Source organism: Empidonax traillii, unplaced genomic scaffold, assembly GCF_003031625.1.
Source record: "Empidonax traillii isolate 1590-97213 ecotype Southwest subspecies unplaced genomic scaffold, ASM303162v1 scaffold386:size1297806, whole genome shotgun sequence".
In the NCBI taxonomy this organism is placed as follows: domain Eukaryota; kingdom Metazoa; phylum Chordata; class Aves; order Passeriformes; family Tyrannidae; genus Empidonax; species Empidonax traillii.
Genome location: NW_020955579.1, coordinates 1184216 through 1210377, shown reverse-complemented (window position 1 = coordinate 1210377; position 26162 = coordinate 1184216). Strand labels below are relative to the sequence as shown.

The window sequence follows — 26162 nt, the reverse complement described above, 5'->3', positions numbered from 1 at the left end:
ATTCTAAATACATATGCAGATAAATGTGACTTTCTCCTTCTCATCCCTTTGTTTACACAAAGGTGTTTTTATACTGTCCTGCTTGATGCACAAAGCGTACAGCTTTTTAATCCTCCACCTACATTATCTTCATCAAATATCTGCCTAATTCTGGAAGGTTTAATCTAGTGTGCATTTAAACACTTATTATTATGGCATTGAAGTATTTTAAGAACGAAGCATGTCCTACAGGGGATATTTTGGATGTCTCAGCTTGGCTGTGAAATGACTCAATTAAGGGTCAGCCTGTCTTAGAAAGGCTTGAAGTTGCTGTAGTAACTGTGGAGTAAGAGCTTCAAGTCTCTTTAATTGATATCGATGGCAGTATGAGTTGGTCGTCTTGCTGCCTTCCACTATATATCCAAAAATGAGGGTAGTTGACTATCAAGAGCTCACCTTCCTTGAGGATTCCTGCTGAGACAGTAGGAAGTGGGGGATGTCCAGGGGAAATAATGTCTTGTTGTCTGGTCTCTGGAAAGCAGACAGAGCATTCTTGCTTTAATGGAATAGCTTTTGTAACCAGTTTACTTAGATAACAAAAATAAGAAAACAGCATAGAGGCACTTCTGCATTGAGCAATGGTTGCAGAACTCCCAAGGGAAGATGTCCAGGGGTTTCCAGGGGTTCCCAGAGGCTTAAGTGATATAAAGACATGAGGAGAATGTAGTGTTTGTTTTTGTTTATATGAGCCAAAATGAAACTTTAAATATCTCTCTTGGACTATTTTTAAATATCTACTATAAAATAGGCTTTGTCTTTTTGCATGCCAGCCAACAGCTTCATATGGTACCATGCCATCTCTCATTTTGAAGACTGATCTGAGTTGCAAAATCAAAATCTCCAAAGGAATTTTTCTTTTCAAATGCTTTGTTTTCAGAGCAAAGAGCTGTTGAGATGCAGAAGATAAAATGTTGCTATAAATCAAGCTTACACTTGTAAGGAGAGGGAGCATCTATTCAGATATTGTCTAGAGACAATATCTACTGTGTGCTTACTTTGAGGAAAATGGTCATCCTGGCAAATGGAAGCACTTTCTTTGACACTTGACATTTGGGGCTCTCATACAGAGTAACTAGGGCAGGATATGTTTGTGGTGCAGACAGCAGCATCTCCACACATGTCAGGGTTGTTACACTGAGATTCAGAAGGTCTTATGAGGTCTCTTTGGGTGTCTGTCACAATGTTTGCCTATGCAGGAAGACAGAGAGGAAGCGACCATGACCAAAAAAGGTAGTTCTTGGTAGTGATCTCTTGAACCTCAGGAACTGTTGGTTGTGTTATGTGTCCTCTCCACAAGAATGTGCAGCATAATTTCATTGAAAATTTTCACTGACTGTGGGCACTTAGCTTCTATTCTTCTCTCAGAAGATTAACTACACTTCTTCCACCAGAGTATTCTTTTCACTGCAAAAAGGCTTTCCCCAATTTTTTTTATATTTATAGACCACATATATATATATATATATAATATATGCCAGTGTTTTCAAATGCCTTGCAGTATATACTCCTATATTTCCAATGTTCAGTGAATTTTTGTACAACAGTAAGCATTGTTGACAGTAGGCTTTTCTTTAAATTCCAAATAACTTCTTGTAAAAATGTTTGAGAAGTGATGGAGTAGAAAGAAGCTTAACAGCCTGAATCCAGATGAACCTTTTGGATTTTGCATGTACGTTGCTTGGCTTATCCAGCGCAAGAGTGGGGATGAAAGGAGGACTAATGAGCCTGGAGTTCAAATGAGATTTATAGCTGATCTTACAACAGAGAAACCTGGAGATAAAAGCATACCTAGACTAATTGGATGCTCTGTACAAGCTAAGAAAATGTACATTGAAACGTAGTGCCTGCTGTGAATTATCAAGACTTCTTTAAAGCAGATAAGTAGTGTGTTCCTTCAGATGAAAAGGGAGCTGATGAGAAGTGTGCAAGTGATATGATGTGATTTTTTTTTTACTTCAATTTGAATTATTTACTTTGGTACCTAAATTCCTCATGTATCCTCTTCCCTTTCTCTTTCAAATGATTTCCCTGGATTGGTCAGGGCTGACAAGTTCAGAGAAGAGCATTAATTCAGCTATGGGTTTGAGGTAACCCCACAGAACAACTTTGGTATGGCAGCATCACATTTTTATTAATGACTAATAAAATATCTTAATTGCCTCAAAATCTCAAAGACTGCCTCTGGAATTTTTTAAAGTATCTTTTCTAACAAATTAATGATATTCAGTACACTTCATTCCCATGAAAAAGGATACTTGAGCAGCTTTTTTTGTGAAGCAGAAGTAGGAAGCTTATGGGGATCTATTGGGCACTTTTTTCTGCTTTCTTTGAAGAAACTTTGAACATATCTTCTTGGAAATCAGAAAGAGTCTGAATTTTAAATCTGAGCTCAGCTGTTATAACACTTGTATTTCTCACAGATCCATTCCAGTACAAAGATTCTCTAGACCGTGCTGCTATTTTTTGTCCAAATGAAACACATGGTCATTATCATCTGTCCAGCTATTCTTTTTGTTAAATGATGGGGCAATAATTCTTAGTCTTCATATGCTATATCTCTGTTATATGCTATATCTCCTCTCTCTTTTCTTTTGCATGTGGGCTCTCTCTGTCATTCTCTAATTTCTGAGTGTTTTACGGAGTAATAATATACTACTGTGCAGGAATGGTGGAACATGAAACCTGCTACGCAGTTTTCCCTTTCAAAATCACCATAGGTATGCACCCAAACCAAACCACCCCTTACTTCAGGCTTTCTCTAGATCTGCTTGTGCAGAAGTAAAGCTGGAAATGATCATTTGCACAGACCTACTCTTAGTCTTCCAAGTAATTTCATTTATACGGTGATTTTTTTTTTTTTTGCCTGTTAATAAGAAGTTCCTCAGGTTGAGCAAGCAGACATTGAGAAGAAAATACGTCCATGATCATCCTTCTACTTGAAGGTTGGTATGGAAAGAACTCCATTACGCTTACACTGTATTTGTTCTTCCAGAAAAAGGAACCTGTGATTTGAATAAAGAAAAGTGCAGAAGAAGAATCTGCAGGCCAGACTCAAGGACTCATCGGTGTAAATGCCCTAGTGGCTTTATTTTAAGTAGAAATAAACAGTTTTGTGAAGGTAATATGTGAATCTCTCATCAGCTTTATTCCATCATGTCGTGGGTTTATGATGAGAGAAAATTCTTCTGTTCTTTTACTTTATCTTGAGTATGAAAAAACACTATAAGATTTTAAAAATTTCAGTTGCGTCATTTAAGTTTTGTGTCCTTCCAGGTTCTTAAATAGTCAAGAAAGAAACTTACGAATGTGTTACAGGTGCCATTCTTTTGAGAAACTTTGATTTTAGCCTGAGTAGGTAAAGCAGCTTCAGTTAAGTAGATGTTCTTCTCTGTGCTAGTTTAATTTTTAAATAAAAATGAAAACAGATATATCACCAAAGGTGAAATATTGAACAATCCTGCAACAAGATTATTACGACTTTCAAAAAGGACAGAAATTCTTAACATGTTTCTAAATGTTTTAATCTGGATTGTATTATTAAAAATCTAAATTTACTATTAGTAGTAGACAAAATAACACTTTTGGAAGCATCTTTTTCACTACATGACCAGATTTAATAAGGCATAAAGGCATCAAAATTCCTAGCTTACAGGGTTTACAAACCTGCCTGAGCAACAGCATTCCAGTTCTCAGGAAATTCACCAGGATTGCTTTCTGAATTTTGACTTCTAATATACTTCTATGTTTTGAGATTTCTACTTAAGTCATGTTTAAGCCAATTTTTTTAAAAGAATTTTTGTCTGAAGAAGGTGCCTAATGTAATTTTTTGGATGCACCACAGGATTTAAATGGCACTAAAATCTGTATGGAAAGGCAGAACTTTTGAAAGTTCTCTAGGCACCTATGCTGGACACATGCAGCCTGAGTAAGTTTTGCTAGGAGTTTCTTAATGCTGATTTCTTAATGCTTTTTTGTAATATATTAAGAAAAACATATTTTTGTAAAATGAATGCAAAAAAAGAGGTACTTTTTGCAGACTGTTTCTTTGTTTCATTAATCTACTCCCTGACACAGGTTGATGTTACTTGGATGCAACAAGTGTTTCTTTTGGCAGATATTAATGAATGCGGCTTCTGGAATCATGGCTGTACTTTGGGCTGTGTGAACGTCCCTGGTTCCTATTACTGCACCTGCCCGAGAGGTTTTGTTCTGCTGCCTGACAGGAAAACGTGTCATGGTAAGGAGCCATAATACATAAACACTCGGAGCATCACATTGGAGAGAGTCCTCATTTAACACTGGAACTGCTGAAAGTTTTGTGTGTTGTGTTGCTCACTTCTGATCCCTTATTATATAAAGTAGGATCAGCTTAAACTGGGTGAACCAATTTCAGATGTCATGTTTAAGGAAGTATAAGTTACACGTGAGTAATCGTATAGGCCTCTTCAGGGCAGGGGGGGGGGAAATAAAAAGATATCCAGAGAGACCTCTTTACTCACTTTAGGCTCTGTGACACATTCCAGGTGGATAAGCAATTATATCTTTTTAAATGTGGTATCTGTATTTGACTCACCGTGGTTATCCCCCATGAGAATTTTCCCGCTCCCTGAATGGGCAGCTTATATCATCATCCTTTTTCTTTTCAGCTCAGGGCCAATAGCATTGCTAATGTGTACGACATTAGTGGAATTAAATGCGTATACTCAGCCTACAAATGAATTAAGCCTTTCTAAATTAAAGTCTAGAACACCAAGTGTGAAAAGCATCCAAGCTTTGAGGTCTGGGGATATTCCCAATCACTTTTGAAGTGAAACTTATGCACAGACAAAGGTCCTTCTACCTTGTTTCCTTGGAAATAAAATACTGGTATAAGCTCCAAGTAGGAGTGCCAGTGCACACCAGTGAGTTCGTTCTGGACCATGGCAGAAACCACAAGCTCTGTTCAAAAAGAAACTCAAGATAGTTTCTTGACCCTATTCCCTGTACTTAAGCAGTCGCAATAGTCCAGTCCAGATTGGAGTTGCCCTGGAGAAGCAATATTTGCAACAGCTATGCACCACTGAAGCCAGTGTAAGCAGCTGATTCAAAGAAGCAGTTGTGGGAAACTTTCATTAGTTCCAGTCTTCCAGTGGGTGTTGCCATTTGGCACCAGAACTGGAATAATGAGGTGGAGCACTGCAATATGGAAGGTGGAAGGAGCATATCCTGTGAAATTGCATGAAAGAAATACTCAAAAAATTGTTGTCACTGCAACAATTCTAATGGAAAGTAAAGAAAAGCTATTGCCAGGTCCTTAGATGGTTTTGCCCTTACAGCTTCTAAAATTGACACTGCGGAACAGAGTTTTGTTTCAGGAAGGTTCATCTCCTGTTTTCATTGATTCTAGCTCTGTTACACCTCGAGTAGTAGAACAGTATTTTTTTCTCATTCTCTTTGTGTTTTATACTTATTCTTTCAGTATAAATTCCTTGTAGTTTTCAAAACCTGATCTATTTTTGATGAAATGTAAGAAACGAAGTTTTCAAAATTACTTCTATTTTGATAACACCTCATCACAGAATTTTGGAAAATGTAAGGCTGATAAGTATAATGGCTTCAGGGCTCAGCAATTTTGGCTTTCTCCTGTGCTATAATTAGGAGACAATGTGGGAAAAAAACTTGGAAAAACAAAGAAACAAAGGAAAACAAACCTCAGAAACACCATAGAGGTGTTGTACTCACAACACAACACTTTCATTTATTTCATTTCCTCCCCCCCCCCCCCCTTTTGTTATTTAAGAAAGAGTTAATATCCCTTTTTGGGGGCTTACTAAAAATTGTTATCATAATTTTAGATTTTTTTTCCCCTCTTTAAATTACTGTAGAGCTAATTTCCTGTACCAGTAACGACACTGAATGTAGCCACGGTTGCCTTCAAACGTCTAAAGGCCCCGTTTGCTTTTGTCCGGAAGGATCTGTACTCAAAGCGGATGGCAAAGCATGCACGGGTAAGTAACATTTTTTCTAACTGGAGTGACTGCCAGACTCTCTTTATTCTTAGCACTGAGAGCCAGAAGTGAATGAAGGCATTTTACATTCATTTTGCACAGCTGTAAATGATTGTACAAGATAGGAGGCAATAGAATGTCAGGTGCTCTGAGTGCTGAGATGAACAATATTCATCTTCATTTTTTAATAGACTTTTATTAGCAGCAACATCCAGTGTTTGCAGGCTAAATTCCTTTGTTGCCAGCACAGATCAAGGCATGTTACAGATTATTATTGCAAGAGACATCTAAAATTTATATTTGAAGGGAAATACATGCACAAAATTAAGGCTTGGGTGAAATATGAAGGAGACTTTTTGAAATCACGCAGCCCAGGTTCACAGTCACTTACCCCAAAATGGAATTTTTGTAGTCAGAATACTTGAAGCTGCTATGTTCACTAATCTGTCATTCTCCATTCCAGCAATTTTCCATATTCAGGGGACTGTAGCTTTTCAACTGTATCTTTTTAGTCTTAGGGATCAGGATGGCTCTATTACTGCCAACCTCCAGCCTTGAAAAAAACCCCTCTTTCCCTTTAATCCCTTTCATACATGGACAGTACTATATGCAAAGTTTCAGTCATTATTGCTGTTTTGCTAGGGACACTCCACTGAGTAAGCTCAGGTTGGCATTGAGAATATAATAGAAAAAAAATAAGAAAGGAATAGTTTCTTTTTATATGAACTCTTGGTTTGCTGTATCAGGAAGTATCAGTTTTCCATTCTAGCATAATTAACTGCTGGGGAGAGAATTTCATTAATTTGCTGTTTCTTTGCATGGAGTGCCCAGTCTGATAAAATTTATTACTCTGCTGTAGATGGGATGAGATCTGCATGGGAGAAGAAAGAAACAACAAACACATGGAACATGTCTTCATGTGTTCCACCCTCCCATCCCCTATCTTGTGTTGTAAATTTTCAGGAAAAACTCAGTGACAAGTTACTACTAATTTGTTTTCATCTCACTGGACTTCTGCTTTCAGCAGGAGGCCTTTTGGTAAATCTACCAGTCACTGAGATAGATGATTTGGACTGTAGAAATCCTGAGCAGAGTGGCTCATTCTCTTATACCTCTGATTGTGTTGTATTTTATTTTTTTTTAGAACGGCACAGTAAAATTTTACAAATGCTCTGTTTAAGGTTGTACATCTCCAGATAATGGTGGCTGCAGTCAGATATGCTCTTCTTTAAGCCCATTCTCCTGGGAGTGTGCTTGTTTTCCTGGATATAAGCTTCAGCGAGACAGAAAGCACTGCACAGCTATAGGTTGGTGTCTCGGTATGCCTGCATATTTCTGCCAATAAAAGCAAAACCATTTCTGAGTCCTTTAAAGTGGATGGCAAAATGAGGATCCCTTTTTGCACTGGTTTTAGGTTACTTTGTGAAACTTGGGAAGTATTAGTTTTCAGGAAAGATAACCTGTTTTGGAAATAAACCAGAACAAGCACCAGTACATGGTTCAGTCTCCCTTACAGAAGGTTCAATCTATGATCAAACTTCAGCATTTCACTCTGGGCTCCCTTACTGCAGAGGTCCATCCTGAACGTGCAGGTTTTTGTGCCTTCAAATAAATATGGGCATAGTTTCTGGCAAGTTTTACAGAACTGGGGCTGAGGTCCCTACATTTGGCAAAGAGGATAGGAAATAGTCTGCTGAAGGACTTTTCCTACAAGGATATTTCTCCTCCACTAGCCCCAGGAAGCCCAGGTATTGGCTATGCACATTTGGGTTTCAGACCCTTCTATTCCTTCTAAGAACCTGATGAGCAGCAAGGTATAAGCAACTGTCCGACAGAGAGGAGGAAAAAGAAGTTTGTGATTTGTTTCAGGAATAAGGGAAAAACTTTATATTTTGGAGGACAGCATTTTTCTTACTTTTAGTGGGAAAGATTCCCATGTGCAAAAGTCAAGCGTTCTGGCGTTTATGGTGATGCTGTGAAACGCAGAGATGATTTTGAGGCTGAGTCACTCAGTGTGAAATGCAGTGGGGCTAGTGACTGCCTTTATCAAAAATTTTGAGGCTGATGATGAAAATTTATATTCACATTTATCTTCAATTTCTGAGGCAAGTAGAACAGAGGAAAATTGCCATAATTTCTTTGTGATTCAGTTCCTCATTTTGTCTTTTACCATTACTTACTTTCAACGCTATCTAGGCAGTAATGCAAGTTAAAGATCACTTTGAAACTAGTGCAATTAACATACTGACAAATTTTCATCAACAGGTCCTAAGCCATTTTTGTTATTTGCAAATGGCCAAGATATTCGCCGGATCAGTTTTGATGGAACAGATTATACAAGTTTACTTGACTGGCAGATGGGAATAGTCTTAGCACTGGACTCTGACCCAGTGGAAAATAAGGTAAGGCATTAAAAATGAGAGGATTTTGAAGTGTTGCAAGGACAAATGGATTGGGCTTTTATGTGCCTTAACCTTTCTGCTGTCAGTGATCTGGATTACACGTTGCGCTGCTCATTGTTCTGTTGCCTGTCTAGGAGCACAATTGGTACAAGCTGCCAAACACTAGCTGAACAATTTCATCTTTTACACACTTACTGAATGTGCTTTGTACATTGTCAATGATAATTCACAGAGAATTTGGATTTCTAAATTCGCTTTGGGCAAGATTTCAATTTCAAAGAACTACTGTGTGATTGATAAGTTTTCTCCATTAAGATTGCAGTGTTGTTTTCTGAAAATACATTGTGGGATTTTTTTTTTGCTGTGTAGCGTTAAAAGCAATAGTATCTTTTTTTTTTTTTTTTTTTTTTTTTTTTTTTTTTTTTTTTTTTTTTTTTTTTTTTTTTTTTTTTTTTTTTTTTTTTTTTTTTTTTTTTTTTTTTTTTTTTTTTTTTTTTTTTTTTTTTTTTTTTTTTTTTTTTTTTTTTTTTTTTTTTTTTTTTCCTGCACAGGTAAATCCCTCGATCCCTATTAAATGTAGGAGTAATCTTAACACAAATTACTTCCCATGTCCTGACATTATTCAGCAAAACTGCTGAATGCTCACTGAGTTTATTGCTCTTACAAAATATACTCCTCGTGTATAAGATATTGCTGTTGGGAAACAGGATTCTTCCCTGCAGAAAGAGCTGTTTTTCTGTGTGGCTGTCTCTTTTCACCCTACTCCTTGCCTTCAGAGTTGGGAATAATAAGAGTTCAGCTGTGCTTTGCTAAACCTTCTCTGGTAGATAGTTATATTTGCCTGTGATGAGATTTATTTACGTGTAAAAGTGTAGAAAAGAAATAGTGCTTGGTACAGTGAAAGTTGATGATGAGCTCTGATAAGTTGTTGGAAGCATCTCAAGGCCCAGATGGACACAGATAAACAAATGTAAATGTTACCAGATCTGCATTTACAGGAGGAGCCTTTCAGGCACTTCTGGAACATGGCCACTTGTTCCTGAAATAGGGCCCTGCTGGAGCACTGGCAGTTGTTCTGTGCTGTGCCAAGTGTAAATCAGCTACCCCGGTGACACTGGGTGTGCACCCGTGTTCTCCTCCTGTGGGGAGCTCAGCGTGGTATGGGGTGGGCAGTACAGAGGTGAGGGGACATGCAGGGTGGCTGCCAGGCTGCAGCAACCTGGTCTGGTCAGTGAAGAGCAGAGCAGCAGGAAGGCATCCCTTTGTGCTCTCATGGTATTAAACTAGCTGGTTTAATGCTAGAGGCTCCCTCCTGTTTTGTTTGACCTTGTGGTTAGCATCGAAACAAAGTTATTTGTTTTGCATTTACCATTTCCAAGGAAAGCGTCAGCCCTGTTTTTTAATATGATTCTGCCATACAGTGTATAGCTCCCTCTGGGTATTGAATACAAGACAAATTTTCTTTCCTCATCCTTGGAAACCACAAGCCTGGTTTCCCCACCAGCAGAGAACCTTTCTTTCAACCCAAAACTAAGAAACCTCTTCTGGAAATTTTAGAGCCTTACAGAATAGACACCTGGTAAAAAATTAAAGTAACTGCAGGCTGAAAGAGATAAAAGAAAAAAAATAGAAGCAAATTATATAACTCCTTTTCCCCTTCTTAGCTCCTTGACACACATAGACTGCTACTATCTTCTCTCTGCTTCTCCTTTTTCAACATGAGCAGCCAGGGAAATAACAACACGTTTCTTTTTGCTTCCTCAGCTGTGCTTCATGTGAGGTAGCTGCTTGCTGACACAAACCCACAGGATATTCAGAGGGCTGTATATAGGGCAACTAGGATTTACAGCTAAGCACAAGCTGCCTGTAGAAGTCATTCTGGTTGAAGGACAAATGCCTTTTTATTCGGTCAGGGATCACAGGTTACCTGTGCAGCTTTTTGTGAATAAGCAGTTTGGGAAACTTTCAAGATGAAGAAGTTTTGGAATTTGAACTACTGGACAAGGGGAGTGGAGTAGAAAGTGAGATGGGAACTAATAACACCTTGCCTGTTTTTTATTTACAGATTTACTTTGCTCACACTGCCTTGAAATGGATAGAACGAGCTAATCTGGATGGCTCAAACCGTGAAAAAGTTGTTCATGAAGCTATAGACACACCCGAAGGCCTTGCTGTGGACTGGATTAACCGTAAATTGTATTGGACAGACAGAGGGTACACGCTCCACAGTGCATTTATGTTGAAGCATGCCATAAAATATTTGGAATAAATGACTGGTGATACAGAAATAGCTGAGATATCACTCTAATTCAGTAGTGCTTCACATTCTGATTGGGTAGTTTTAATCTCAAGTATATAGGGTTGGAAGGTTCTTTAAAACTGAAATGCTGGAAGTTCCCCTTGAGTCTGCTATTGTATTTTTATCTTTGTCTTTCCAAGAAGCAAGGGTTTGGATTCAGTTGCAAGGAATCTAAAGCATGTACTGCATATATACATATATGTATGTGCACATGTGCATGTGAATATATGTTTACAGTCTTATTTATTTATATACACTCTGTGTGTGTGTGTGTGCATATATAGGTATATCTTTATATATAAAAAAGAATATTACTGGATCAAGTATGTCTTGGGCAGAAGTCAGTGTTGCTGGCAGCTAGAATCATGCCTCTTTAAGCTATTGGAGAGTCTCTGTCAATTATCTCTGCTAAAAGAGGAATGACAGTATGACTTTAATTTCAGCTGAAACCTAAAACTGTATGCCGGGAGAAACAAAACTGACCTTTGCTGAAAAGGCAGTGCCGGATCAAAACACACAATGAAGACTCCTCGAAGAGCGGTCATGATGTTTCAGTATGATCCATAATTCATTAGTCAATAGAAAGTAATTTTGAATGTTCAGATCGCCCTCCTTCTCCCTCATAAATATGCTGCTAGTCCACTTCCTTGCTAATAGGTGCAATCTTGTCTACATGATTGTGTTCCCGTAGAAATATGCCAATATTTCTTGTGAAATAGAAAATTACGGTGTTTGTCTCTGTAAGACAACAGTCCAGGGGGGGAATCTGAGAAATGGAATTGGTAACTTCCTTTTCACTCACTGCATTTACCTCTTTGTATTGCATATTTGAAGGAATATATTTCTTCTTCCATCTCTGTGTGTAGGTCTTTCTTTGAAGCTTTAGGTAGGCACGGAAGGCTGTAGGCTTGCTTTCAGGTAGAGGTTGGTATTTGTTTGGCAAAGTGAAGGTTGCAGCAATTTTAAAATCAGTTTTCTGGAAAAAGGGTGAGTTGGAAGACTGGCAAGATAGATTCTATACTTGACTTGGCCATGGATTTTACGAGTGATCTTAAGAACCTTAGCCTCATTCTTTCCTGCAAAATAGATGTAAAATGATTGGGGATTTCTGGATGAAAAATGCTGCATTTAAAAAAATTCTTTATACATTTGATAATGGCATTTGGTTAGGAGCTGTTTTTCCTCATGGCTCCCTTTAGAACTAACATTTATCTATTAGTGATCATACTTCCAACTCATTATTTGCCCAGAGAAGGAGAACTTAATGTCTTCTGTAGAGCAGTAGGTATTTTATCATGCCCTGGACCAAATAATGAGGCTGTAACTTGAATTACTGGTTGATAAAACAACTGGACTCCCCCCATCAGCGGGATTATTTTCTGTCATTGTAAATTTATTTATTACAGCTAAACTAATGTGATGCAAAATCTCAGTACATTCTGCCTGAGAAGGTAATTAAAAAGATAGCAGGGAGGACTTAACCATGCCCTGTGTATTGCAGGAAGGCATGCATCGAAAGAAGCAATCTGAATGGAATGCAGAGAAAAATGATCATCTGGGAGGATATCTCCCAGCCCCGAGGGATTGCCATTCACCCATTTACTAAGTAAGGAGTGAAAAATGCAGTTAATCATGTAATACTTGGGGAGGGTTTTTAAAAATGACGGTGCCAGTCTTGCCCTTTTGGCAGTCAAGATGTGCATTAGTCTCCTGCTAGGTTAGTCATTGCCTTGCAGAGTTGTGTGAACTGCATTGTTTCATTGCTGGGTTTCTTTTTTTGAGCTGGGACATGTTCATTTCTCATATAGATTTAAAAGAAAAAAACAGAAACTTTAATGATATTGTATGCAGTTTAAGCTAAAGTTGCATGAGCAACTAAAGTCACTGTGACAGTTTGTAAGTGCCACACTACAAACTTTGATGATTCCATATCTATTAGTGCAAAGAAGGTAGTCACTTTTAACCAATAGTACTTACAAAGTAGTTTTTTGGCCATGGTTCAATTTCTTAGGAAACTAAACCTTATCTACTGTTGTGGAGGTTTGTTGATTTAAATGCACCTTATATCTTCTTAACTAGTGTCAAGATGATCACAGAAGATTTGGGTGTTTAAACTCTTGATGAAATTCTGTCCATTTTAATCAATGGCAAAGTCCATGGATTTCACTTAGTATGTCTGTGGAAGGAGCATTTTAAATCTGTTGATTTTTTTTTTTTTTTTTTAATGTTCATATCCTGCTATAACTAAGTACCCACAAATCAAGGAATGAAGCAAAGTTGGTGAGGGTGTTTTGTTAGTTTCCCTTTGGACATAAAAGACCTGAAAGAATTTTTTGATAGAGGTTGAACATGATAGAGACATTTTGCAGGAAAACTTCGTAGAACGAGTAGGTTCTGGGGGATTATTTATTGGAATTATTGGTAGATGCAAAGGGTACAAGGGGAAAGGGAAGAAGAAACATCACTAAAATCTTTGGTTTTACAAAGTTAATGGTGAAAGGATGAACAGAAATTATGGCAATGTCAATAGTTGTAAATATTGAAGAGAGATCTGAAACATAATTAAGACTATTGAAAATACTGATGCCTGCGTTGGCTACAGCAAAACTACTTTGTTAAGTAAAGCTGAATGAATTTGTGGGTTATTTCAGTAAACCTGACAGAGGCAACTTATGCCTGGGAAGACTAGAGCTCAAACTTCAGAAGTCATTCGTGGTTTTGGTATCCCCATTTTTAAGTTGCCATCTAGCACTCTCTGTTTGTTGAAAAACGGTAAGCACTCAGTGAGTAACACACAGGACTTTAGAGGGAGATTCTGACAATCATGATTTTATTAGAAGAAGAAAATATAGTGGTTTATTTTTTAAAGCCAAAATAACGGATGTACTCTTGCTTGTTTTCCACGGGTAATGGATAATTTTGGTTGCATTTGTGTATTATTACACCATTGTTTAGATAAGATGCTGGCTGATGCATTGTCTTCTATTGTCTGGTTTTGATAAACCACTATCAGTTGTCATGTGGAAAAACAAAAAGCAACTATAAAGATCTGGCAATTAGTATCGGTGGGAGTTGTTTTTCAGAGGTTTTGTGCCAGTGAACAGAGGATTCTGCATAAGTCCTCATGTAATCACCTGGAGTCTCATGGCAAGTGTGAAAAGACCAGAAGCCAATATGTTTGCTTGAAGCGTGCACTTTTCCTCCTGTGACTCAGGGCTGTATTGCTCTGATCTGACCTTTCTGCTTTGAAAGAACTCCATGGAGAGGAGGACAAACATTTGCTTACTGACTTCCCGTATTCATTTTGTTTTCCAAAGGAGATTATACTGGACTGACATGGGGGTCAATCCCCGGATTGACAGCTCTTCATTAGAAGGCATCGATCGTCGGGTTATAGCCAGCACTGGTCTGGTGTGGCCCAGTGGAATAGCTCTTGACTACTTAGCAGACAAAGTGTACTGGTGTGATGCTAAGCAATCAGTGGTTGAGAGCGCAAATCTGGATGGTTCTGGTCGTCAGATTCTTGCACAGAATGATGTAGGTGAGGTTTTGGCATTGATAATTACCTACCGCTGCTTGTCAGTCTGTGTGTGTACCTGCATACGTGCGTGCAAATTACAGACCAGAAGCTGTGCTGTATATCCCATACAACTCTGTGTGGAGGTTTATGGCCTCACTTTTGTTCTTTATTCTGTTACCCAGCTGACTTTTATCCATTTTAGCAAAAGTATGTCTTTCTAACACTCTCTGCTTTTACTAATCAGTTGCTTTGCATTGCACAGAGGATTTCTCTGCCTTCACAGAAAAATGAAAATAAGGAAAAAAGTTAAAAATGTGGCTTGCTTGTTTCATGCATGGCTGCTTAGTTTAATTTAGGTTTTGCTGTGTTTATTATAGCAGTGAGTTATTTTGACATAAACTGAAAGATAATTAATCATTATTTTTAAGGTTCTAGAGCTGCAAACCTGCATCTGCAATTTGAACACTGGAAAGATTCTAAACACAAAATAGATATCAAATGGAAAAGTTATTTATACAGTTTGCTGGTAGTTGTTATGGCTTGAGCAGAGTGAGGTCTTGGATGAATCACTGTTCTCCAGTTCAGAAGACCTCAAAAGGCCTCAGCACAGTGACTTTCCAGCCTTCCTCTCTTTTCCTCTGCTGCACATATTCTGCTGTGTGCTCCACCTTGCAACTGATCTGCAAAGAAGGACTTTGAAGCCTCAACAAAGTTTCACTTCATTCCTCCACAAGGAGTGAGACAATGCCTTACAGGGAGAAAACAGAGAAGGAGAGTTAGGAGCACTGTAGAAACATGGGCTATGACAAAAGAGATATGCTTGGAGCAGTGATACAGCTGGTTTTGAGGTGGGAGAAAAGGAATTTTTGCTAATGCTTTTAGTGAGACCAGAATTCAGCTTTTGTTCTTGGACAGCTGTACACTGGAGGATGGGAAGGTGGCACTTCTTCATAGGCGTTCTGCTGTAATGTGAATTGTTATTACAGCAGCTCCCTCTAGTGCTCCGGTACTGAGAGCTCATTCAGCACTGCTGCATGCAAAATCGGTAAATTAGTTCTGCTCTTCTGCTAACGCTGTTTTCAGCTGTAAGTAAAAGAGCCTGCAAGCACCTGCACAAGGCAACAAACAATGCAACCATTCCTTTTGTTTATGCAACAGTTTGGATTTGCACTGCTCTGGAAAAGGTTCATGAGATTATTAATTTATTAATTTTTTTTGTTGTTGTTCTTGCTATCTCCATCGATTGACACCATGCTTCTAATTTTAATCTTTACTGTATTTGTAAATTAAGAGGTTAAGGAATTGCTGATCAAAGCACAGTGCTGTTTGTGGAAAGTACAAGCTATAGATTCTAAAACTATGAGCAAATATTTGGGTGGGGACGGTATCTAGATCTTGGGCTAGTTGCTCAAATTTCATGGAAAGAAAAACTAAGAACCAAGACCAGTGATTAAGCATGGTTCAGTGGAGATAATGAAGTGCCAACAATATGCTCTTCAACTTAACACATAAGAACACTTAAACAGTGTCTTAGAAATTTTTTTTTATATAGGACTGGTTTTTTTCAGTTTATTTCCAAGGTGTTGTTAAGATATACCAACACATACTCCTTTTCCAAGGTTCTAATTTATCTGTTGTTTTGTTTGCCTGTTTGCTTAGCTTTGATTTTGTCTTTTTATTTTTTTTTACACTAATACATTTTGGCATCCCAATTTCATTACTGAAATTAAACATCACCTAGTTGAGGTCTACATCAAAAACAAAAACACAGATCATAAAAATCACTTGCCTACAAACACATACCTTTCAGAGAGGCTCAGACTGCAGCACTATGGTGTGGTGCACATGCAAGCTGGGAGGAAGGGCCAGCACAAATCAAACCTGCTCAAGCCAGGAAGCACCCACTCTGAAACCTGGTGGATATCCATGGAAGAACAGCATGTGCTCTTACCTTCCATTGCCAAGGGCTTGCCCAAAGGCTAATTTGAAATCTGGAGATTTCTAAGTGTACAGAAAGTCCATATTAGTCCCATGTGGACTAATGACAATTTCCTATCATGAAAGAGACATTAAAAAGAGTCAGAACCATTTTGTAAAGATCTCTGTGACTGCCCTTATACATGAAAGTGTCCTTTGGATTCTGAATTGCTGAATTTATCTCTGGAAGTCAAATTTGGGATGTGAGTTTTCCTAGTGCAGATAATGTGCTACCAAGGAAAAGTTTTTGTACTCTGAACTTGGGGTGGAATTTCTCGCATCTACTGCTAGTCGTGTTAGAAGCCTGGTTGAAGCTGTTGTCTAGCATCCTGTTGTCATCAGTGAAAGGAGAGGAAGCTACTTGGATAATCCATTGCCTCCTGTGGTTTGTGTTAGCTGTTTCTGTTAGTTAGCTGGCTAACTGTGGCCCGCTGTGCTGCACTTGTGTGTGCTTTTGGCACTTGCAAAGACCACACACTGGGTTTGGGGTCCTACTGTGGGTCTGTGGATACAGTGTCTGTGGCTCCCAGGCTGCCCTGTATCAGTAAACTTATCAAGATGACAGATGACAGGAGTTCCTCTCCTCCTTGTTGTGTGAAGACTAAAAAAAGGAGCTCTGTACCTCAGCAGCTCTGTGCTGGGCCACTTACTGGCAGAGGAGGGAGTTACTTCATTTGTGAAAGGCTGGTCCCAATGCTGCCTCAAGAAATGATGGTGTCTGAGGTAGAATGATTTTTGTGAACTTGATGTTATTGGAGGTCACCAGAAGTATAGAGACTGTACTGAGCCAGGCAGTTGTCATAACCTCCTTTGCTAAGAGCATAAGTAACATGTGCCCATGGTCCATTGTTCACAGACACTTATCCCTGCCCAAGGGCAAACAAAGTGAAGAACTGACTGTGGCTATGCCCCTGTGTTAAAAGCTGACCTGTATGCAGACAGTGCTTTTGTTTACACGGTCTCTTGTTTATGTTCTGCAGATGTGGAAATGATAAATCTAATGTCTTTGTAGGCCACCCTTTTGCTGTAGCAGTGTTTGAGGACCACCTTTGGTTTTCTGACTGGGCTAGACCATCACTAATGAGGGTGGATAAGAAGACCGGCCAAAACAGGGTACGTCTTCGAGGCAGCATGCTGAGACCCTCATCAATGGTTGTAGTGCATCCTTTGGCGAAACCAGGTACACTGCAAAAGCTCAGCAGTCATTCCCTTCCAGCTTCCTCTTGTTCACTGATGTCAGTAGAATAGATGTCCTTGGGGAGATGACTGTCTTCTCAGAAATCAGCCTTGCATGGCCAGACTGGCACTTATTGAAAGCATCATCTGGGCATGTGATCCAGGAATGCTGACAGATTTTGTAAGTTTGTGTTCATGCCCAAGAATAGATGCTGGTCAATTGCCACAAGGCTGCACAGTCTTTAAATTCCTATTTGTTCTAGTTTATTAGCATTCGTCTCACACACAAATAATAACAAATGACATGGAGAAAGATTTTGTAAGATCTATTAGTTTTGGATGAAATAATTTGATTTTCTTTTTGGAACAATTCCCCTGTAAGCGAAAAAAGTAGTTTAGTAGACCAGGATTGAGAGAAGGTAATCACAGGTTCCCTATGCTCTTGTAATGTTCTTTCAGGGAGTGTTAGGACTCTAAGTATTAAAGGAGAAATAATGAAGTGAATAAAATAATAAAAAATGTGGCACGTATATTAGATACAGAGTATATGAATCTGATTTCCTGCCAGAGGCTAAGTGATAATATCTACGCTTTACTATATGCATCTGTTGTTAAATAAAGAATTTTAAAAAGTGTTCTAGTTTTTGTCAGTCCTTAGTCCTTTTCCCAGCTTTGCACTAAATGGAGATGCTGACTAGAGAAGTAGATTGTTAGGTTTCCTGTTTTTCTGCATTAGGTGCAAATCCTTGCCTTTATCAGAACGGAGGCTGTGATCAGATCTGTGAAAACAATTTTGGAATTGTGCATTGCAAGTGCCATCCAGGATTTGGGAAAACTCAAGATGGAAAAGCCTGTCATGCTCTGGATTCTTCCAACTCAACAGAAGGTACAATCCTCCAGTTCCAAAAAAGACCCTCCTCAAACCTTTGAGGATCCTGACAGATAGCATTGAAAAAATTCACCTTGCTCTAACATAAGGAATGGTGGGGTGTTGTCCTGGGACACGTCTGACCATGGTAATTTTTGCCCTTGGCATTTTAGCAGTGAAAGAGAAGTGTGGAGTGCTGACAGCTGTTGTGAGCAGTATGTCATGTTCCTTCTCTTTTGTATTTGAGGAAACCCAACACTGAGTGATTTTAGGAATTACTTGAGGTCAGAAACAGGCTAGTCTGGGGGAATACTGATGTTTATTTTAAAAGGAAACCACCATGATTATTGGAAAGTAGACGGGGGGTTAGAAAATCAGAAGGCTATTTCAGTAGATTTAAATTGTGTCATTTTTTTCTTGTCTTTTTCAGGAAGTGTCTCTGTGCACAAGGAGGTAGTTCCAATGCCACCACCAGAGATCATGCTCCCGAACACACAGAGCAATGGGATTTTTAAGGATATGGACAGTGGGCAAAAGCAGAAAACCATTTTTTTGATGGCTGAAATCATGGTATCAGGTAGAGTCTGATGACTGCCTTCCTTATATTTGCTGTGAGGCTCTGAACACTTTTATAGAACAGAACGAAATCATAGATCTTAAATGAAGAAAAGCTCAGTGTCAAGACTGGTGGCATTCATGCTCTTAACCTTCTTACAAGAAGTTGGGTCTATGCAGTTATGCCAGGTAGGACTGCTTTTTTTGTTTGTTTGTCTCCATGTTCCTTTGCTATGTCAAAAAAAAAAAAAAAGAAAAGGATAATATTATCCTGTCTAGAGAACAAACATTTCTAATTTGGAACACTTGGGAAAGTCTCTCCCTTAGATTTTTAAAGTCTATTAAGTACCTCTGAACAAAGCTGAAGTAAAATCATTGAATTCTACCTATGTTTGATGACACTAGATCATTAAATTTTCTGGATTTTGAATACATTATTCAGAAATCCTTATACTAAATGACATGTCAACTCCATCTAGACAAAGGGAACAGCCCGAATGATTGCATTGGCTTGTCATCAATAATCCTGGAGAGCTAAGTTTCAAACCTTGACTGTATGTTCTGGTTTTCTTAGTTTTTTGTTTGTTTAGTTGCAGGGAAGGGGGTGTGGGTGTTTTTGTTTCTCTTTTCTTTGATACATATACAGTACCTATTTTGATTTTTCCAAATACATCTAGTGCTTTTTTTTTTTTCTTTTCTTTGTTTATGCTATAGATCAAGATGACTGCACTGCACTAGAATGTTACGTCAATGCAGAGTGTGTTTTGCTGGAAGATGGTGCTGTGTGCCAGTGTTTGAAAGGATTTACCAGGAAGGGGAACTCATGCTATGGTAACAAAAGACATTAATATAACTTTTGGAAAACTGTCGACTGTGGGAGAGGAAGAAAATCTATCTTCTTTCACATTGGCAGCTCTGCTGTGTGAGCCATTACAGAAAGGTCAATAGTATGAAAGGGATGATGAGCAGAGAGCATGTGAGTTGAAATGGCTAATTGTCACATGCTTGGTTTTTCCCTGAGTCATGGAAGTTAATCCTAATGATATTAACACGAAATAATGGGGATAATAGGAATAAAAGCATCATGTATTCATTTGTAAAAATTACCCAATTATAAAAACTCACTCCATAGACATGATAGATGATGTATAATTTAGACGTTTGTATTAAGGAATCTCTTATAAAATTAGTATTCCTGATGTAATGTTTATATGAAAGTGCTGCCCCCCCCTTTTTTTTTTTTCTAGCACTAGAAAGAGACTAACAACCATACAACACATTGATTAGGGTGGTCTTTAAATTTTTGGACTTGCATGCAACATAAATGGAAGAACTTCGTCCTCTCACAAAGTGCAGGAGAAGGGGGTATTGGAAAGAGAAAAAAACCCCACTTGGTGGCTAAGCATGAAGACAAGAGGAGTTTATGTTGCTATAGAAAGGAAAAAAATTTGTAAGCTTATGTGTTCTTTCACAAAACAAAGTTTCTCAGTGATCTTAAAGGTCTTTTTCATTGTAAAGGATTTTTTAATGTAAGGCTTTGTTTTGAATTCGCTTATTTCCTTCAAATAGATTTTTTTTTTTTTTTTAAAGAAAGTGGTATTTACGGAGCCTCTAGGTCTCCAGTTGACTGTCTTAGGTTCTTTAAGACATGCCCCTCAGATTTCCTACCAAAAAAGACCACAAAGTCATTCTCTTTTGATTTTGCCTCAGATGCATAAATTACAAGTGATAGCACAGTCTGAGGGAGATTCATGATGCAGATGTTTCTTTTAATTGATTTCATTAATGGTTTCATGACCCATGTGTCCTGCCCCCTTGTTTTGTCTCACAGATGTTGATGAGTGTGCTGTAAATATGGACCGCTGCGATCGAAACGTGTCGAGCTGCATCAATACGGAAGGGAGCTATGTCTGTAAATGCCTGGAGGGCTACACCGGGGATGGAATCCACTGCTACGGTATGGGCATGTGTGAGGGCTCTGCTGTGTCTGGAAGGCTGGGGCAGGATGAATGAGCAAGAGGCGTTACCTTATGATAAGGGCTAGCCTTCCAGCAAGCTGTGAAGCTTGTCATCTGAGCTGTTCTGGTTCATTTTGAATAATCTGGTAGGGGCATGGATACTAAGAGTGGCTTCTCCAGACAGCTGACATTTATCATTTCTGCCTTTTTGATTTTTTTCCTCCCTGTTTGAAGTGTGGTAGCCTCAGCAACTGATCAATATGCAAAGCCTGTAGTTGTCACTGAATATCTTCTCTCATTGTTTGCACTCTTTTTAGTAGCTATAGAAGGAGAGAGAGAGGAAGAGTGAAGGGGAGGAGGGAAGTGGAGGTGAAGCAGTAGAGCTTTATTGGAAATCGTTGCCATGAATATAAACGAAAGCAGGTATTGAGTGTGTCATAATACTCATCAAATAATTCCAGGTCTGTTTAATAGGCATGAGGTTCAAGGTGTGACACTGACAACTTGAGTACATTTAGAGTCTTGTTAATAATCAGACCCACTGATTTTCCCATCCAGCTCTAATGCCAGGTCTCTAGTTCATTCCTTTACATCTCTTAAATTCTTAATCCATTTTAGCAGTAAATATGAACAGGAAGCTTTATCTCTCCAGTATTTGATTAGCACACAGTTTGTTCAGAGCTTTATGAGAGTCTTGGCTTCTCTTCTGTCCTTTTCTTTTTCCTTTTTTCCCTTATGGCCTCATTCAAAACCATTAAATTTGAACCAATTCTTATATAAACTTTACTGGACTTTAGTTCTTCGACACTGGTTAGGATGGCTAAAAAATTAAAAACAATATCATTATTATGGGCAGGGTTTGGAAAATATCAGAGACAGAAGATTCGAGAAGGTCTTTTGCCTGCAGTGGTTAGAGACAGAGGTCATGTCTTTGAGGATGTTTGGAAGTGGAGATGAAAGTGCACAGAGAAGTGGCAAACTCCTCTTTCTGTCCCAGCACCAGGCATTGAAGGCATGCCCTCAGGCAGCCCTGGAATCATTCTGTTGTGGTATAGTTACACAGCTAGAAGGATTATGTTACCTTCCACTATTGTTGAAAAGCAATCTAGTATCTTCCTGAAGTCTTTAAATCCAGAAAGTGGTAAGATTCACAGCATTTTGTAAAAGATACAATATTATTATGATGTAAGCAGAACTGGAACTTATTTTGTGTTTGATGAATTGAAATGTACTATGAAACCCAGAAACTGGTAAGTGGCTTGGTACTTTTAGATGCCTTCCTGCATTCTCAGTGCATTCCTGCATTCCTGTGTTCCATTTCTATACTGTTTTGAGCCACATCCTGTTAATTTTACCGTAGAAAAAGTCCCAGTAGTTTAAGCAATCATTTCACAAAAACTGGGGTAGCAGATCTGTGATTCCCCAAAGTAGATCTGGCACATGCATTCTGCTGACAGTTCATAAAATGAATCTGAGGCTGCCAGACTCCGGTATGTGAACCCTTTCAAAGGTTCCACCTTTGAGGGGTGTGCTTAGGCACTTAGGAACATGCAGGTGGCAGCCTGGCAGGAGCTACTGCCATGGGCTTTGCTAGAATAGGCATGGAGGCAGCGTGAGGGTGTGCAGTAGGATGGAGGTGAGAGGGATATATGAGCCTAACACTGGCTCTGGGCCTGGAAACTCCTAGAAACTTCACAGTAATTCGGATCCTCACTCACTGAAGTGTTTACACAAACTGAATAAACCTGTAGTTTTCTAGACCCTTTCCTTCTACCTAAACTTTTTGTTTAGGCTGAACTAAGTGGATGGTACAGGGGTGGGCAGCTCCCCACTCCCAAACCCTTCTGCTGCCCCTTTAACTGATGCTCTGAGTCATTTCATTCTTCTAACTGCAGACTGTTTGGGTGACAGATATTGATGAGTGCAAGACGGGGTCCCACACCTGTGGAGAGAACATGACCTGCACAAATACAGAAGGAAACTTCACTTGCTCGTGTGCTGATCCTGCTTCTGGAACTGGCATCAGCTGCAGTGAGTAAATGCAGTGAGCAAATAAAATGAAATGGCCCTACATTAAGAACTGTGTTTGTGGATAAATTGTTCTACCTGGAAACTAAGGTATCCATGTATAGTGATGTACCAGTCAGACTGTGAATGCATCTAGCATTGCTTTAGGAGGCTGTTTTGAGGTGGACTAAGGAGACTAGATCTGGGTTTAGTTTGGAAATATCTACATTAACGTTCAGTGTCTGAATGTAACAACCAATCTATCTAATGATAGATTGCCTTTACAATCTATCTAATGATAGGTTACCTTTACAATCAACAGCAGAAATTCCTTGGAAGTAGCGTTTTTGGAGGTAATTTCTGTGTCCTTTTTTTAAATGCTCTGTGCTTTCCTTCGCTCTGCAGAAATCTAGCACAGAAACTGTACATTATTCAAGCCCCACTTGATTCTTCAGAAAAAGCTTGTCTTTCAGATCCAGTCACTAATTTTTCAAAAGGGCTCTAAAACTCTTTAGAAAATCTGATGACCTATTTGTTGCAGAGAGCTGCTGAAGGTTCAGCACTAGTGACTATCTGACCCTCACTGCAGCGCCTCTGTGGCAGCAGCATTCTTGGGAAATGTGGAGCTAAGTGACTCGTTGCCTTACTCTGTGTTAACCCCATTAGCCAGGGTGAATTTTACTCCAAATCGAGTGACTGTCTGATGATGGAGGGACACTGTGTGATTGTCACAAATCTATTTCTGCAGAAAAACAGAAGGAAATTATGTCTTTCTTAAATAGAACATCTTTTCAGTTACTTAAGCTTTCAGTAGTTCCAGGTGTCACTCAGAAAATGATGATTTTAAATGATGCATGACTTGGAAGTAATGCTTTCTAGGTCCCTCATCTATCAGCCTGATCACATGCCTTCATGGGTGTTAACACGCTGGTTTTGCTCTTTTAGAAATTTTAGCAAGATGCAATTTTCTTTGCAGAATGCACACACACCTGGGGTTCACTCATCCCTTTTCTATTCAGGCTCTTTTCCTGGCAGTTCTCCTGAAAATGAAATTTTAAAAAACAAATGTCATTGAAGGTCATGTTGCAATAAAACTGGTGTGTGGCATAAAATTGATCCCATAATAGTATGAAAGCCATTAGGCATGTTTCTTCTAAGCCATACTGACAGAAATTCTTTGCCATGTAGCTGTTTTGTTCTGACCTATAGATTTGATGTAGCATCAGTGTAGGCAAGAAAACACTCCTTTTCTGTAAGAGTATGTCTGCACTGTAGGTCATGCTGTGCAGAGGTCATAGTGCTACTTTTCAAACCAGTTAGTTTGGATAGCTGTGTAGGTGACAGCATTTGTGATTCAGAGCAGGAGACAGAACCCTTTGGAGAACTGGGTCCCTAGGGCTCCCTGCTTCCCCAGTCTCCTTCTTCCCCTATCTGTAGCTGAGCTAGCCCTCTGACTGGTACTTTATGCATGGTAGAGATTTAACATACCCCAGAGCTGCGTAAGTAGCAAAAATCACTTAAGCGTAAGCACCTAGACAAGTTGATGCAATGTCTCCTCAGAACTGGGACTCACACATCTAAATAGACAGAATTCAGTCTGTGGCTCTTTCATTGCAAATCTAAAAACAAACATATTTAGTAATTTGATCTCAATTTCTGTGTGCCTAAATTTGATAACAACATAAGCAAATAGGTAAGACACAAGTAATTACTTGAAATTAGATATTTTTACCTGCATTTGCACCTTGAAGTTCTGGAACTCTTTTGTAAGATCACATTGCCAATGTGGCCAAAAGCTTGAAATGTCCTTGTGAAATCCTCTGTTTCAGAATCTACCGTTCCCCCAACTGTTGTCAGCAATGAATACTCTACACACGCCGTGCAAGGTGATATTGTAGGATGCCCTCCTTCGTACGAGTCATATTGCCTTCATGGTGGAGTGTGCAATTATGTTTCTGATCTACAAGACTATGCCTGCAAGTAAGTACAGAAATTTGTGTTTTCTGTTCTAATGAATGGCACCCTTATGGTGCTATCCTTAATTAAGTGCAGACAGTGAAGAGGTTGTCCATATTATCTGTTCATCACTCATTCTAGCAATTAGAATTAGTCTCTCCTCTTTTCTGTAAGTGATCACTGTGAGTTTCATTATGGAGCCATTCTGTTCACACCCATTGCAATTAATAGTAGGATTGGGTTTGTTCCCTAAGGACTTGATTCTTTGCTTTGGAAATGGGAGGTAAGCTGTTAAATGACTTGATGCTCATGGTCTTATAAAAGAGGTGCTTGCTGTCTCTCCTGTACATATTGTTCTGACTTGTACCTCCCTGTTGGTCTTGCTGTTCATGTGTAGCATTCAGTGGGGTGGAAGAGGACATCTCTGTCTTGTCTTCTCTGATTGAGATCAGGAACCAGAAGTGGTGTCAGCATCTTCCCTTACAGTTTGAAGAGTCTTGGTCCTCGGCAGAAAGCATACAACATAACAGCCCTCTTAAAATCGGAGAGAGTAGCAATGAGACCTCAAAAATGAGACCCACTTCTTCCCTCAATATTTTTGTGAAGCCTAAGTCTGGGTTCCCCAACTGCAGGTACTGATAAGAGCAAGGAGAATCATCTCATCTCTCCAGAAATCAGCCTTGGCTTTTTCCATGTGGCAGCCTAGTCCTACTGGCTAATAATTTCTTCAAAACCTTTAATGCTGGCGTTCATGTCTGTAACTTGACTATATTTGAATCTGCACTGCTATCTTTCTTCAAAATCAAGCATAAACATCTTTACAGTGGGACAAATCCAATGCCTGCCTCCTCCCCTCAGGTCTCAGCGGGTAAGTGAGGACCTGCACAGGGGATGGATGCTGTTCCATAGTAGGCAAATCTCCCTCTGTGTCTCAGTAATTCAAGGGGTCCTGGTATAACTCTGGAGCGGGGAGAGCAAGCTTTATGCTGAAGGGTTTCTTTGACCCACCACTGCACTGCAGGAACCCCTGTGCCAGTCCATTCCTGCAAGCAATGTGACATCCTAGGCTTTCCTATTTTTAAGTATGAGTGGTCTCCCCTGCCTACAAACAGTATCTTCAGAAATATACAGAGTATATCTCATGTGCATACAAGGGAATGAAGTAGATGCTTTGTTCCATAGATTTCCTAAGCTCACCAAAGACATTACATGAGATGGACTCATGGTCATCGCTAGTGTCTGTTGTGAGTTTTTAGTGTAAATTTTAAGGCATTGAAAACTATTTCTTTTTTTCACCTAATTTTTCCTATTGAGACTAAGGAGTCCAAAACTGCAGGACTTTCAAATTGGATCACGTATTTTTTTCTTTTATTTGCTAAGTGCTAGTGCATAATAAGAATCCAAATGTACATATTATT

The 26162-nt window shown here is 39.1% G+C and overlaps 1 protein-coding gene across 2 annotated transcripts in view; it reads left to right on the top strand.

Annotated features, from left to right (window-relative positions):
* Positions 1-26162, top strand: part of EGF (epidermal growth factor) — a 58549-nt gene that overhangs the window by 19863 nt on the left and 12524 nt on the right. For both annotated transcript variants that reach the window (XM_027893318.1, XM_027893319.1), the window contains exons 7-21: positions 3032-3157; positions 4154-4276; positions 5904-6026; positions 7208-7333; positions 8292-8428; positions 10494-10642; positions 12229-12333; positions 14045-14268; positions 17237-17404; positions 18137-18286; positions 18699-18845; positions 19538-19654; positions 20655-20780; positions 22693-22812; positions 24618-24768. In XM_027893318.1, coding sequence (XP_027749119.1) covers positions 3032-3157; positions 4154-4276; positions 5904-6026; positions 7208-7333; positions 8292-8428; positions 10494-10642; positions 12229-12333; positions 14045-14268; positions 17237-17404; positions 18137-18286; positions 18699-18845; positions 19538-19654; positions 20655-20780; positions 22693-22812; positions 24618-24768 — 2092 coding nt within the window. The remainder of the gene's footprint in view (positions 1-3031; positions 3158-4153; positions 4277-5903; positions 6027-7207; positions 7334-8291; positions 8429-10493; positions 10643-12228; positions 12334-14044; positions 14269-17236; positions 17405-18136; positions 18287-18698; positions 18846-19537; positions 19655-20654; positions 20781-22692; positions 22813-24617; positions 24769-26162) is intronic.